We start from the raw sequence: 16,522 nt of genomic DNA on the forward strand, positions 1-16,522 counted from the left end.
AATTCCACAATGTAAGGAATAAAATGAAGTATACAATGGAGTAGTGTAGGATGTTTCTAAATGGGAGATAATATTATTTGCAATCAAAGTACCTCGCATTTTGCGAAAACTTTGCGTCTTAGACATGTAAGGTGGGCTGTAATGGTGACTGTGATGAGACCCGGGGGGGGGGGTGGCATGTGCACAACGGCGTTCTCTATTTATTTTGTTAAAAAAATTCGGGCTTTTCCCCGGTTTCAAAAGAATCCTTCGATGGGGGACATGCTCCTGCATTAATAATTATGGCCATGGGCCCAAGCCATTTATTCTGTCAAAATGCTGCAGGGTCAGGGGTGAAGAAGGTTTGAGGTCATAATATCATAGAGAAGGTATTCATAATGAATAATATTTACAATGTTCAAGTTCAAAGTTTGGTTTGGTTCTTTAAAAAAAGCGATTTTCTAAGCCCCTTTGTTAGGCAAATTATTGGAGTTACAACCTTGTTCCCAAATATCACGAAAATGTTGCTATGGGACTTAAGTACACATAAACTCACTACCCATGGGAACGAGTGTGAGATTGTTTGTTTGTTTGTGCAACAACACAGCTGTCAGACAGTGCATGCAGTGGGTGTTTGTCGTGTAACAAAAGAAGAAATTGAACCTGTTATTGTATTTAAAGAGTCTTCTTGGGATACAGTTATTGAATGTGTAAGTACATGGAAAGAGTTAAATGGGAAAAGTTTCCGTATGGCGCCTTCACTTTTTCATTCGCAATAAAATAATATAGTATCTAATTTACCTGATTGATATATCCCTTTTTGTAAAAATGAGTGAAAAAGTGGTGGCGCCATACGGAAAGTTATCCCATACAATACATACATCATGTATGTATTACAATTACATAGTCGGAGTAGCCTACTATACTACGTACTAGTACTACCAAACCAACGTTTTACTGGAGGCGTATTGGATATGATGGGTTTCAGTTGAAGGAAGATGTTATATCTATCCTCTCCAGAAACATTTATATCCAAAACCAATAAGAGAATGGAGAGGTTATATATTCTTAAGCAAAAAGCAAAAAAAAGTCAGCAATTATTTTGTAAAAAATCTGTCAGACACACATTTTACAGATATTGAGCTAATCGTATTTTTGCGTGGTTTAAACTTCATTCCCAAACGGTCTACCATCCTACGCCATTCGAAACTGCTTTTCAGAAAAATGAGACTACGCGTTTTAATGGCCGGGAAACAAAGGCAGAGCCTAATACACCCCTTCCGAATGCCATCAATACGGAATCTTCAAGTCACCTTTAACACATACCTAGAATCGTACATTGAAGGTGTACTGGAGGAGTTGTCCAAAACAAAAATTAAAAATGTGCGACAAATTTACTAAAGCAGACGTCAAAGTCAAATAAAACAAAAATTGTCATAAAATCATTTGACAAAGACTATATACATGAGGGGACTAGGCAACTATCCGGTTCGCACTATGACTGAGTTGGTTGACGAGGTTTTAACAAGTGAAATCACAGCTGCGGTCTACCAGGCCGTAACTAATCTGTTCAAAGAATGGATAATATCCAAGGAAATATTCAAGTTTCTTGACCCCGGCCCCACAACCACCAGATGATTAAAACACCCAGCCTATCCTACTGCTGAAGATCCATCAGTGGTTGCGGGCCCCAACTCAACAAATTTCAAAATACATGGATTTTTCCTTGCTTCCAATTGTCAAGCAACAAAGCACATACACACGAGACTCTTTACAGGTTCTCCAAAAACATGACACTTTGACATTGGACAAAGACTATCTCCTAATCAACTTGGATATTGTTTCAATGTACACAAACTGTCCACAAAAAGAGGCTACTCAGTTTGTGATGCTTTAGACGAGGAAACCCAGGGCTATACGCTATGCAAAAAAACAAAAAACAAAACACAAAAAACAACACGCACGTTGTCTTTTGGAACTAGTCAATGGCGCAAACGTCTTTGAGTTTAATAACAGATTTTATAACGCCCCTTACAAATATTCTGCTAGCTCATTGGCTTAGAGTGCGTCACATGACATGTCTTAGTTTTGCTAGACGACGGCCGTGTGATAGTGCATCAGTTTGCCGTGCGCTAGTCCGAAGACTATCACATGGCGTGCAGTACCCAGACGTCCGTTGCGTGTACGAGGATGATAAAATTAATAGTCTGTAATCATTTCAGATTGCACGACACTACATGCAGCACAGTAAAAGTTTTTGTAATCTGTATTCGCGTCGTCCGTGGACTGTAGCATTCAGGTCTGTAACTAAATAATACAGTATTTTAGAAATGTTTGGGGTGTTATAAAACAAATATTGACTGCTTTTACTCGTGCAACGGTTAAAACTATGACTCCCTCGGTGGTCCCCGTAGCGTACTACTTTCCCTCGGCTTCGCCTCGGGAAATAAGAACGCTCTGGGATCACCTCGGGAGTCATAGTTTTAACCATAGCACTCGAAGCAGTCAATATTTGTATACTATAGACAAACGATAGGCGTGGCAATGGGTAGCGGATGCAGTCCAGAAATATGTGATATCACTCTGTTCAAATAGGAAAAAGAAACAATTCTCCCGAACAACCCCAAAATAGTGTCCTACATGAGAGATAGAGATGATGTTCTAATCATTTACAATGGCAACCGAAGCAGGGCAGAGGATTTCGTTAGGACGCTAAACAACTTGCATCCAACATTGATTCATCTCGGAGATATCTGAACAACAAGTTGCCTTTTTAGACCTTGTCCTTTACAAAGGAGAACGTTCTCAAAAAGAAGGGAAACTGGATACTCGAGTAGCTATACATGAAGCAGACACATTCCAATATCTTGCTCGAGATTCAGCACACCCTAAATCAGTATTTGGCAACGTTATTAAGGGTGAAACGACAAGATACAAATGTTATATGTACACACTCAAAAGACTATGAGGAGAAAGTTAATTTCTTCAAGACTAAACTGTCAGAACTGGCTACAACACGGAGAATTAACCCGCTTCACACTTACATGTAAAGTAAATGAAGACCACCGGAACTCAATGTTGGCTGCCTCACCTAATTTAAAACAACCGACTAAATCTAATCCCCCACTCGTGTTCATCCTGCCATACTTTGCACAGATCCATCATTCCACCTTTAAACGGGCTCTCCTAAACACTGGCACCTCTTTGAAGGGAATGCTTATAAATCTCAAAAAAACTCTTCCCAGCCCCACCACTGCTGGCCTACAATTGACATAAAACAAGTAATACGATCTAGATTGCCAGACCCTACAGAAAAAGACTGGCTCAAGAAGTTAGCAATACTTGGCTGAATAAACACAAAGAGAAACAAGACTCAAGTGAAAGGGTTAAGACATTAACCCAACATATAAACACGAATGTTCATCACCTTTCACTTAGAGTCCAACACATAAGGAAGAATGGAAAACCTTCAAATTTCCTGCACACAAGTCTACAAAACGTTAATTGATTGGAGACTGTTTGAGCAAACCTGTGGCTTGCCCCCCCCCAACCCCCCACCCCCTCCATTAAACTCAAACATCTGACCTCCCAAGTCATATAAATGAAGCGTTGTGTAAGAACTGCAGTAAGAACTGATGCCTTGCACTCATCAAACATATAACATGCCGGCATTAAATTTTACGTAATAATAATTATTATGAAATACAGATATGACATTTCACAAGTTATGAGAAACTACAACATCTTACTTGTAATGTTTCTAGGCATACTTCATGGAAACTTCATGGAAGATGTATGCTGTTCCTCACCACACCTTTCTCTTCCCCCCCCCCCCCACCACCACTTATCCAACGCCCTTCCCTCCCTCTGTTCGTTTATAACCAAAACAAGCCTCCAGTAGTTTCAGAATAGCCTGTCCCATAAAAGTGCTCTTCATTTTACAATGATTGCGCCTTAACTATTACAGATATCTGAAACGCTGTGAGTATGTACCGGTTTTACTTTTTCTGTTTGTCTTAAGGCCTTTACATACAGTAACAAAGTTGTTTGACGCACCTGTGTCTTGTGAAAATTACAAATAGAACTGTCTATGTGGCTTCACTGTGTTCCCTATAATTCACAGTATGATTTCACTCTTCTTTTCCAAACACAGTAGGTGGCTTAGAGAATAAACTTGCCCTTTAAAATTGTGCTGGGCTAGTCAGGGCGCTAGTTCAGGTTTGCTTTCTTGTCAGCCATGACTTCTATGTGACCTTCCCTTTAGTAGCTAAATCATTAAAGTAAGAAACGTCACTTTATTCCAATATTCCATATTGATGCCAGCGGTTCCTTCTAAAAAGTCTCTGTTAGGGAGGGGGGGGGGACACAGACACTGGAGCCAATTCCATGATCTACATTTACCTGTACATACTGTAAAAATTATGCAATTCTAAAAATATTTACCCCCCTCATAATATTTCAGGAAACTTGTACATTTGTAATTGTGATGTTTGAAATTCCGAAGATTTTTTGTGGGCGTGGCTAACCAGGGCTAAATGGGGGCACATTATCCCCCCCCCCCCAGTTTCTGGTTTTCTGGTTTTTCAAAGCATATAAAACTAGTTCATGTATGCCAGTTGGGGAAAACTAACAACTTTATACTCGGCTCAACAAAATTTCATTACTGCATGCAAAAGTTGTGCATGTATTTGTAGTACATTGTTGACTTTTTGCTAAAAATGTGCTATTTAACTAAAAAATGGCAGCCATTTGGTAAACGGGCACTTTCCATGTTTTGTGAAATCCTTCCAAATCATAATTTGTATGCAACAGGACAACATTTTTGTATAATAGCTGTTCATTTAGGGTGTTTCTTAAAAATTTCTACAAATAAATAGCCGCCATCTTGAATTTTAGCCGCCATCTAGGATTTCTCGCTTGCGAACCAATATTTTTATGAGAATATTGTTTTTTCTTGGAGAGGGCACCATTCCCTACATTTTGATGTATAGATCTCCCCTTCACCTCTGGGGCTGCAGCATTCTTCTATTTCTAGAGGACTTTTTGCCCTTCGGCCCATGGCCCCCTCTTGAACCTGGTTGGATGAACAAACACACCAGATCGACCGTGCACTTTGTACTGCACAGTGCATGTATAAATATAAAATGTACACAGGCCGTGACTGTGTGTAGCTCGGATGCTCGGACTTTGTCAAAACCTCCAAGCCGTTTCATTCCGCGTGCAATTCTGCGGGAGTCGGCGGATTTTTATAACAAACGTATGGAACGCCAAAGAGGCAATTAATCATCGGCAATGGTATTTTGCAACCGGTGATCGTCATCGGTGATGGTCCTACGCGATCGGTGATCAACTTTAGCAATCGGTGATGCATCACGATCAGTGGTGGCATTTTGCAATCGGTGATCAACTTTAGGGATGGGTGATGGTATTTTGCAATCGGTGATCAACTTTTCCAACCGGTGGTATTTTTTTTAAATCGGTGATCAATTTTAGCGATCGGTGTGCATTTCCCACACAATACGTGGTTGTTCGTCTTTCAGAAATGGTGTAATTGCGGAATACAATTAGTATATTCATTGTAAATGGGAATTGTATTTTGAACAACTATTACCGATAAATTTCATGGTGAAGTTTCATCACCATTGCATGCTTTGTGAAATTATGGTAAAATATAAACATAACTAAAATTGTAACTCAACCCAGATTTTTCACACTTCTTGGTTGTTGTGTCTTTGTGTGTGCGGCCTATAGGAACTGATTATTTGCTCCCAGTCTGCGGCTTGTCTGCAGAGGAACGCTTGGTAGGTTTTGACAACCTACACAACTGTATGTGGCGGGTCACGCATGACCCAAAAGCAGGTTGAACGTTGTTTCCTGATGAATTTTTCAAAAAAGTAGATTGAACATTTTTAGTGTTATCCATTTTTCTGCTTTTCAGTGATTTCTGATGTCTTAGTGAGCAGATTTTGCTAATTTACTACACTGACGGTCCAAAAGTGGACATCTACTGTTCGGGTTTCCTGCAAGCAGAAGTGTGGATTGAACGTTTTTTAGATTAATGTATTTTTCACTTTTACGCTAACCGAAAAGCAGTAAATACGCGCAGCGTGCCATTGTGTGAAAGTCATGGCGTCCACAAGACCACCAGTTTGTCTCCAGAGGGAATGGGCCTATGAATCGCACAAGCAACCGATGCAAACTACCGGAGAGTTCGTCATATTGACTTACAACATTCTCAATCAAGATCTTTGTCAGGAAACCAAGGAATTTGGTCAAGACGATGTGACGAATGGTGAGCGCCATGAACTCCTAATGCAGGAGATAGACAATCATAATGACGCTGATGTAGTCTGCATGCAAGAGGTAGGCATAGGGACATACTCCGCCTTTGTAGTCGAACTTCAAAAACTAAACCCACATACATTATCAGAAAGGCTCAGCTTATCTATAAATATTAGGCTTGTTAATGAAACACACAGCTCTGTGAATATTAGGCTTGTTAATGAAACACACAGCTCTGTGAATATTAGGCTTGTTAATGAAACACACAGCTCTGTGAATATTAGGCTTGTTAATGAAACACACAGCTCTGTGAATATTAGGCTTGTTAATGAAACACACAGCTCTGTGAATATTAGGCTTGTTAATGAAACACACAGCTCTGTGAATATTAGGCTTGTTAATGAAACACACAGCTCTGTGAATATTAGGCTTGTTAATGAAACACACAGCTCTGTGAATATTAGGCTTGTTAATGAAACACACAGCTCTGTGAATATTAGGCTTGTTAATGAAACACACAGCTCTGTGAATATTAGGCTTGTTAATGAAACACACAGCTCTGTGAATATTAGGCTTGTTAATGAAACACACAGCTCTGTGAATATTAGGCTTGTTAATGAAACACACAGCTCTGTGAATATTAGGCTTGTTAATGAAACACACAGCTCTGTGAATATTAGGCTTGTTAATGAAACACACAGCTCTGTGAATATTAGGCTTGTTAATGAAACACACAGCTCTGTGAATATTAGGCTTGTTAATGAAACACACAGCTCTGTGAATATTAGGCTTGTTAATGAAACACACAGCTCTGTGAATATTAGGCTTGTTAATGAAACACACAGCTCTGTGAATATTAGGCTTGTTAATGAAACACACAGCTCTGTGAATATTAGGCTTGTTAATGAAACACACAGCTCTGTGAATATTAGGCTTGTTAATGAAACACACAGCTCTGTGAATATTAGGCTTGTTAATGAAACACACAGCTCTGTGAATATTAGGCTTGTTAATGAAACACACAGCTCTGTGAATATTATTAGGCTTGTTAATGAAACACACAGCTCTGTGAATATTAGGCTTGTTAATGAAACACACAGCTCTGTGAATATTAGGCTTGTTAATGAAACACACAGCTCTGTGAATATTAGGCTTGTTAATGAAACACACAGCTCTGTGAATATTAGGCTTGTTAATGAAACACACAGCTCTGTGAATATTAGGCTTGTTAATGAAACACACAGCTCTGTGAATATTAGGCTTGTTAATGAAACACACAGCTCTGTGAATATTAGGCTTGTTAATGAAACACACAGCTCTGTGAATATTAGGCTTGTTAATGAAACACACAGCTCTGTGAATATTAGGCTTGTTAATGAAACACACAGCTCTGTGAATATTAGGCTTGTTAATGAAACACACAGCTCTGTGCAACAAGGACTGCTCTTCTTTTTCTTGTTGTCAGCACGTTGGGGCCTATCGTAGGTTTTGGTTTTATTTGCCGCTGCTGTACAAATTTAAAGCAATGGATTTGGAGTCTTTTCGAATAAAACGTTGTCTGCCAATGTTAATGGCGTGCGATGAGGTATCTTTTTAAAATACAACTCGTCTTTACAAATTGTACAAATATTTCATGAAAAAAAGGGATTAACTGGTGTTCAAGCAGTGAAATATTAGGGCCCGAACCAAAACTGTTTTCTTGGAGCCCAAGTCGGACTCCTCCATTTAGTGCACTGATGATGCTGCAATAACACCATAAATAGGCACACTTTTAAACCACTTCTAATTCAAACAATTTTGTGTACACCCTAATTATGATTCTATATAGAAATGACTTTGTAAGGACTTCACTCAGTCAAATGCCACTAATTCATTTTTTATTGCCCAATCCACCTTTAATGTTTTCTGCTATGCTTATGATCTGTTGCTCTCTATAGCCTGACTGTCACTGGTCTCCAAAAGCTTAATGGTTTCGCTAATGACTATACATCTTTGAGGTTTTGAGGAAATGAATGAAAATAAAATTTAGGCATACAGAAGTTTCACATTTTAATTATTGAAACATTTCTTCTTTCATGAGGTGAGTTGTAAGTACTATGGTCAGACACTTTTACCAGCGATGAAGCATCGAGGCTACATTGGTGATTACATTCAGCGGCCTAATGACCGGGCTTCTCACGATACAAGACCATGGACCGATGGTTCGGCAACATTTCACAAACAGCAACGTTTTCAGTTGATTAAAAAAAGGAACGGCAATTTCAGAGACGTTTTTCAGGTATTTCCTTTACACATATTCCTGCACAAGTACATCAGTCATCTCTAGTACGTCTTTGTACTTTTCTGATTGGGTGCGATTATGACTCCTTCATGTCTGTCTGTTCTATGGACTTAGATTTCACTATTGTAGCAACTACTTGTACATGTATTGTTTATTATACCATAGTCGATATCAATCACATACCCAGGAAAACAAATCCCATTGATAAAAATCATAAGAATTAAGTGATCCCATTGAGAGATGTATGGGATTTAATGGGATTGGTATAGAATTTGGGACGTATTCAAATGAATTCAATGTGATCCAATGGGATCCACAGATCCATTGAATCCAATTGAATTGTATCAAAACAATGGGATCCCATTGAATCCCAATTGTATCAAAACAATGGGATCCCAAAAAAATATATTTGTGTTGCCCATGGTGTAATGTACATGGGGATTGTATACATTGTGTTGTGGATGCATAACTCACACGCTTTGCGTCCTCCAGAATGTTCAGTACCGACCATTTTTCGTTAATTATTATGTAGGGCCTAAGCATATTTGTTTAGCATTCAAACAAATTATTTTTTAAATATATTTTCTATTGTGTACATAGGAAAGTTATTGTCAGTTTGGTCAGTTTTGTGTCTGATTTTGCGTCGAGTTCCGGTTACATGTATTTCAGGGAACATGCGCGCGCACAATCAATGACCTCGCACAGTAACCTTTGCCGTCAGCTGAACTGAACTTCCGTTTAACTATGCGGGATCAATGTGAGATCATACTCAAGTGTGAACGCGGCACAAAAATGCTTGATCTCGCTTTCGGGATCTGGTCCTCCTTGGATCCTTGTAGGAGGATCTAGTGTAAACGCGGTGTATGTGTAAGCATCATGTGGCTAGGCAAGGCACATTACCGATCTTTGAACCATAAAAGGACCCCAACCTTTTTTGTAGGTACTTTTGATGACCATCGGAGCATGGCTTGCACTTTTGGTATTGTCACTATTCAACTCAGTTCCATTGAGTGCTGCTAGTGATACCCCCCCCCCCCAGATGTCCATTTGAATATTGTTGCAACAAACAACTTTTTAATCTTTTGAACTGAATGCATGATTTATGATATCAGTTCTTCTCGTGTAGCTAGTATTGGTTTAAAACGTGGGTCAGTGACAAGTATATTTTGCACTTCTTGTCACGTAGTTTTGTGATGGAAGCGGTTTGTAAACAGCCACCTTGTGAAATAAAGTCAATCGATTGCTTGTTCCATAGAATAGAATTTAGGTTGGTGCCTGAATTGATTTATACAATCGAATTAGACTTTAGACTGATAGACCCCACACTACATTTAATGTGGTTTAATAGGCAGTACAATGCCAATACTGAAGCATCAACTGGAAGTTCCAACAACTTTGTCCTCTCCGACCTGTTTTCCAAAACGTTGACATACGACGTTCTATACACAGACTACGTTTGTACAGTTTTTATGAAGATACAATGATCATCTACCGTTATTCATACCTTTGCAGACTGAACGTTACTTCATACCCCCATCCACACTTGTGTCCTTAAGCAAGACACTCATCAGCTTCGTCCATCGGATGACGTAAAGCAGTTGATCCCACGTGTTGTTTAACGCAGTGTAAAAGAACCCAGTGCGCTTTAACGAAACGAGAATGGGGTTTGCCCCGGTGTTCCTGGCTGTGACTACTGTATGCGCCGTAGCACCTTGTACAAGGTGTATAATGGTGCAACATAATTGGGTCTCAGAATTCATCACTGCCATAACCTATCTTTCTGAAAGTTTGTACATACTCACCGCCATGAGTAACTTGTTTGGTAGATATGTGCGCTAATAAGACTTTGATATTATTATTATTATATTAACATTGTCAATGAATAATGTTGTGACATTTTAATCCCTGTTAGGAAAATGCGCGAAATGGAGTTACAGATGACAAGGAAACAATGTTGAGCCTTACCGACAGTAGACGCTCATTTCTATTTACTTTGTTCCGATGTCACAAAACCAAGCGTCTCCTCGCCGTTGGTAATGTTCACCTCAGCTTCGACTTTTTTAAAAGAATGGATTTGATTTCATTAGAGGTAATTACTTACAGGAAGTTGAAATTGGTAAATAATTTCATTCGGTTAGAAAAAGTAATGTTTAAAAAAAACATGGATGACACATGTTGTGAAATAGCTGGAAAAGCCCAACCGCTTAAAATGTTGTGTGTTATTTAATCTCGATGTTGAGTTTTTTTTGTTACCCATACACCGATGTTTGTGTTAGAACTGCAAACTCAATACTTTCCAGAGTCCTGCGAAAAAAAATTCACATGCATATTACCCGGGTGGGATTTCAACCCACGACCCTTGCAATTATAGAACAGCGTGTTACCAATTAGTACCGAGAATGCCCGGTAGCTAGAGGCAGTTCGAATCCTATGCTTTGGCAGCGGGTACCGCAACGATATTTCAAAGGACTCGGAAAAGTACTGAGTAAACAGTTCTAACACACGTCGGTGTAGGCCTAATGTAAAAAGCAAATAAAATATTCTTGATCTCCGATGCAAATTTTACATTGTAAGGCCGTGTCCGAATTGGCGACTTCGGCTACAGCTACGGCTAGGGCGCGCGCGTCTGCTATTTTTCAACACTGACAGACGCGCTGATGTAGCCGTAGCTGTAGCCGAAGTCGCCAATTCGGACACGGCCTAAGATGTGCCCCTGTAAGCCTTTATGCAAATTGCCACTTTCATTGTATAAATAGCGCCCTCAAGGGTTAAAAGGCAGTGGACACTATTGGTAATTGTCAAAGACTAGCCTTCACAGTTGGTGTATCTCAACATATGCATAAAATAACAAGCCTGTGAAAATTTGAGCTCAATCGGTCATCGAACTTGCGAGATAATAATGAAAGAAAAAACACCCTTGCTACACGAAGTTGTGTGCGTTTAGATGGTTGATTTCGAGACCTCAAGTTCGTAATAATGATGTCTCGAAATCAAATTCGTGGGAAATTACTTCTTTCTCGAAAACTACGGCACTTCTTCAGAGGGAGCCGTTTCTCATAATGGTTTATACCATCAACCTCTCCCCATTACTCGTCATCAAGAAAGGTTTTATGCTAGTAATCATTTTGAGTAAAAATTACCAATAGTGTCCACTGCCTTTAAGACATGTATCTTCCATTATGGCGAATTATAACAGGTGAGCCTTTATTATTTAGTATCAATAAACACATGGAAAATCTCACAATTATGTTTAGGTATCGTTTGCCATCAACGAACTCATCAAATTTTCTGGTGGCTTAGAAACACCGCATATCCTGTGTGGCGATTTCAACCAGGAACCACATCATCCCGGGTACCAGCTGCTTCATGATAGGTGTTTCAATCATTCCATGACTAAATACGTACGAAGTTTTGATCAGAGTGATAAAGAAACTAACAAGGTCAGTCGTTGTTAAGGAAAACTCAAGAAATAACCTTTTTTTTTTCTTCTAAATCCTGAATTCTAAGTTGAGGTGTTTCCTTCACCGAGGTATGATAAACTCACTGTTTGGTGCGTTCGACCCCGCTGTTCTCATTCGGGTGAGCCCCCGACAAGAACTAATCGAACGATAGCACTCGCCCTCTCGTTGTGACGTCATGCACCTGGGGCCAGCCCCAAGTGACCGGTTCCACGAGCAGGGCGCTTGGGGATGACCTTGGTAAAAGGAACAACGACGTCAAAGCTATTCGAACGTACCGGGGCAGACCGGGTCGACCCGGGGAAGCTGTCTTGCGGGAAAATCTACACCAACCACCATGGTGGTAATCAAACCCAATATATGAGGCAATATCCATGCACTTTAGAACAGATGTCGTATGACGACATTCTAGGAGCTACATAATTATACTTGACGCGTGATAATGAATACAAGTTTATGCAGCATGGGAAGAAGCTAATGCTGAACTGTAAAATTTGTTTTCAACATGTCGGGGTTATTTGATATTTTGATGGAAGTATACATCAGTTGAGTATAAAGAATGGCGACACAGTCTTAAACAGCCGTTTTAACACCTCGGCCGTTTGTTGTTTAGCCACGACCTTGCAATGTCAAAACTCGTTTAGAGGGACACGTTGGCTTGTCAGGCAAGGTTAGAAAGATGTTTTAAAAGCAGAATATAATAGTCCACACAAATATGCCTCGAATTGCATGGTTTTCCCGATACGTCGTGAACTAACACATCACGCCATTTTGTGGATTCCAATTTTTTACTCAAAGGCAACGGGTCCCTCTAATCCCTTATTATTTGCGGGGATTTTGCTTGTATTTATAGCAAGATAACAATGTGCCACACCACTTGAACAGAACAATTAATTGTTACATTGAAACCTTCATGAAACTGTTGATCTTGTCAATGACACTTGCACTGAGTCACAGTATTTGTACCTTGCAGACTGTGTCTTTGATGGATATATTCAACGATCATTTCACACACCCATCGGCAAGTCTCAGGAGTGCATACGAAGCAATACTGGTGAGTACATTACATGTATAATGAGTTAAAGCACCATAAACGTCTTTGTAAACTGCTGACATAAGTTTGTGTTATATGCAATGCATACAATGACTTGTATAACCAAGTAACTTATATTTTGCATACACGATTTGAAAGATAACTGTGAGAAAGTGGCCTATGACCAATTGTGAATTCACTGCAATATTCTCAACGAAGAACACAAACTTGTTCAGTGACGATTCTAGAAATCTAGTACCCTAAAAATTTAGATTTTTTAAAAATCTTTAACTATCATGATTTGAGTCATTGCATGGTGAGTAATCAATAATAAATTTGGTGTGCGGTAACATCCTACCATGTAGTTTGTTTCGAAGAGAACTGTTTTGCTATAAATATCATTACTGCAGAGTAGATTTATCGTGGGTTTTTTTTCGAGAGAGACTTCTCAGTTTGAAAACACTGTCCTGCTTGTTTTAATAACTACTACCTGGGCGGAAGGTACAGACATCAGCCGGGAGTTATATCAGTACATACTTAAGCTTATAGTTATAGAATCGTTATTTACTGCACTACCACGGAGTGAGCGCTTAAGGTTGCTATCAACGTTTCGACTAGCTTGCTCTTAGTCATCGTCAGTAATCAAACGATTAAGACATTGGTTACTTATTTGGTTCTGACATAGGGTCACGAGTTGCCCTTCTCCTGCTATGAAGACTCCTCTGATTTGTACCAGACTCCTAAGAGAGATCGTCCCAGTGATGCTGTTAAGATGATGTTTGATGCAATCCCTAGTCACCCTAAGGTAATGTTTCCAGCCAACTCGGGGCTAGTCTGGGCCAAAGACGACAGTGATTGATAGTGGGAAGTGTAATACGCTCAGCTGTGGTTCAATTATACCACAAGAGGGCGCACTTTGACGATATTCAACTGAGCGTAATAGACCTTTTCGCAAATACCGGGGCGCGCGCGTAAAGCTTGGAATTAGGTGCATTGTGGTCTTGCTGATATCCAAATTTGATCCATATATATCCCACAATGCACCTCATTCAACAGTCTGCGCTTGCGCATTGGTATTTGCGATAAGGTCTATAGACTAGTCGTCTTGGGCCAATACTACCGCAGGGTGAGCTTTATTTGACCCATTGCATCAAGCAAGTCGTTTCTTTCTTATCAAATGCTGTCAAACTGGCTTCATCTCTCTAGTTATTTTTTATCCTTGTCAAAAACCAGTCTTCTCAGTTGGTGTATCTCAACATAATGCATAAAATAACAAACCTGTGAAAGTTTGAGCTCAATTTGTCGTCGAAGTGCGAGATAATAGTGAAAGAAAAAACACCCTTGCCACACGAAGTTGTGTGCTTTCAGATGCTTGATTTCTAAATCTGAGGTCTCGAAATCAAATTCGTGGAAAATTACTTATTTCTTTCTCAAAAACTACATTACTTCTGAGGGAGTCGTTTCTCACAATGTTTTTTTTTACCATCAAGCGGTTGACCAGGGGATCATCGTCATTAAAAATGTCCTCTGATGCAAATCCAGAGGTCGTTGGAGGAAATCCTACTTTGGTAACTTTATTTTGGTCAAACCAAAAATAATAGCAATGACATTATTGTTTGTGTTATTTGAAATGTCCTCAGGTTTATCGAAACGATCCTGAAACGTACGGATCTGCGAAGTACATTGCGACTCTTGACTACATTTGGTTTAGCTCAGACGTATTGCAGTGTAATGGTGTGCTGAAGATGGTTGATGAACACTTGATCACTCCGTTTGCTACTTGTCCCAACCCGAGCTTTCCATCAGATCACCTCCTACTCAAAGCAAGATTTGATTTTCTCACACCACCATAAACCAACTCATCAGACACACATGTGTACACCATTGAACAAGTTTGGGTGAGTGACTTGTTCGACTAGACTTGTCCAGACTAGACTTTTCCAGACACTGTGACGAAGCTCTCGTATTAACCATAATCGACTATCCGGTGTATGGTTCTTTGGGTGCGTTCGTTACCAAGTTTCTATTTTGATGATTTGGGGCCTTTTCGGAGTTATTTTTGGTCAAAAGCTGATTGTTTCTTAGGATCTAAAATACTATTATTTACTAAAATAGATCCGAAGTTATTTGTTCGTATGCAAATGTTTTATAGGGCCACTAGCGAAGTTATTTTATTCTTAAGTCTTATTTTGACCCACTAAATTTGTTCGTTAATTTACTTTGATTATCCTGTGTGTATTTCCCAACAGTTTTTTGTTCTATCAGTTTGCCGCCGTTAACTCCCGTAAACCTCTGTACATCACCGTTACGTCTCACTGTGTTGATTGAAGTGATTTCCCCGGTAACAATTTGTAAGTGTGAACTTAGTATGGTCTATAACTGTTATAATTGAACATTATCAATGTGGTGCAACGAATTTGTTCTAGCCTTTACTAATTGTTTTCTTTTATCTTTCCGGTAACCTTGCATTTTCTTTAATCGTTCCAAAAACCTCTAATTGCTTGTTTTCTTTTAATACCCCTCTTGGATTCTTGATTTCTTGGGTCAATTATGTATTTATATATTATTTATCTCTTGATTATTTGTTATTTTAGTTCACCTTCGAGTCCTCGCTGAGTTATAAAATAAAATACCGGGTTGATTGACACAATATTTGTCTACCGACTGTCCATTGTTTGCATCGTATACCGACTGTCCATTGTTTGCATCGTATACCGACTGTCCATTGTTTGCATCGTATACCGACTGTCCATTGTTTGCATCGTATACCGACTGTCCATTGTTTGCATCGTATACCGACTGTCCATTGTTTGCATCGTATACCGTGGCATAATTCTTTAAGTGAATTCAAATAAAACCGTTAATTTTCCTGTCATTTATTTCTGATATATGTATTGAACATCAATAAAAATGTGTTTTGTTTATCAAATAAATGCTGTCGCTCAGGAAGAGACTGCATCGTATTCGAAAAGGATGAATTTATTAAGTATTAACAATTGTATAACACAGTTGTATACGTTTATCAATAAGTGGTGTTAATTAAAATGTGATATACATAACATCCTGCATATAACGAGTGAGCAAAATTAGACCAACGGATGCAACTTTTCTTGTACTATCGTGACTAATAATAACAGGCGTATAATTGCATTAACAACATAGATTAGGGATAAAGGGGTAGCGACAGGGTCGTGGCCGTGGGATAGAGCCCCGAGCCGAAGGCGAGGGCAACAGTGCATGAAGGAACTTTTGACAGCAAAGTCACTATCTCCTATGCTATTTAATACAATGGGACTAGTTCCAAAAGAGGTCTCTGGTAAGTTTGAAATCTTCAATACAACATTATTAGAGGCACTGGACGCTTTTGGTAGTTACTCCAAATAATTGTTAGCATAGAAACTTACTAGGTAACGGGCAATGGAGAGCTGTTAAAAGTATCTAATTATGTGAGAAACGGCTCCCTCTTGAGTAGCATAGTTTTGAGAAAGA

General features: G+C 39.3%; 1 protein-coding gene across 1 annotated transcript; it reads left to right on the forward strand.

Annotated features, from left to right (window-relative positions):
- Positions 1-596: 596 nt before the first annotated feature.
- Positions 597-16,456, forward strand: LOC117299512 (CCR4-NOT transcription complex subunit 6-like). Its single transcript, XM_033783059.1, has 9 exons — positions 597-689; positions 5,918-6,342; positions 8,342-8,539; positions 10,455-10,631; positions 11,797-11,982; positions 12,974-13,054; positions 13,719-13,838; positions 14,674-14,931; positions 15,283-16,456. The coding sequence occupies exons 2-8, from the start codon at positions 6,106-6,108 to the stop codon at positions 14,884-14,886; spliced, it is 1,212 nt and encodes a 403-aa protein (XP_033638950.1). The 5' UTR covers positions 597-689; positions 5,918-6,105; the 3' UTR covers positions 14,887-14,931; positions 15,283-16,456.
- Positions 16,457-16,522: the final 66 nt, after the last annotated feature.

This window comes from Asterias rubens, chromosome 14, assembly GCF_902459465.1.
Source record: "Asterias rubens chromosome 14, eAstRub1.3, whole genome shotgun sequence".
Classification (NCBI taxonomy): Eukaryota; Metazoa; Echinodermata; class Asteroidea; order Forcipulatida; family Asteriidae; genus Asterias; species Asterias rubens.

Excerpts from the sequence above, each read along its gene's own strand:
- LOC117299512 (XM_033783059.1), top strand. The coding sequence starts at position 6,106 with ATGGCGTCCACAAGACCACCAGTTTGTCTCCAGAGGGAATGGGCCTAT. Across the intron at positions 6,343-8,341 it reads ATGTAGTCTGCATGCAAGAG|GTGAGTTGTAAGTACTATGG; the intron begins GTAGGCATAGGG and ends TTCTTTCATGAG. Across the intron at positions 11,983-12,973 it reads GTGATAAAGAAACTAACAAG|ACTGTGTCTTTGATGGATAT; the intron begins GTCAGTCGTTGT and ends TGTACCTTGCAG.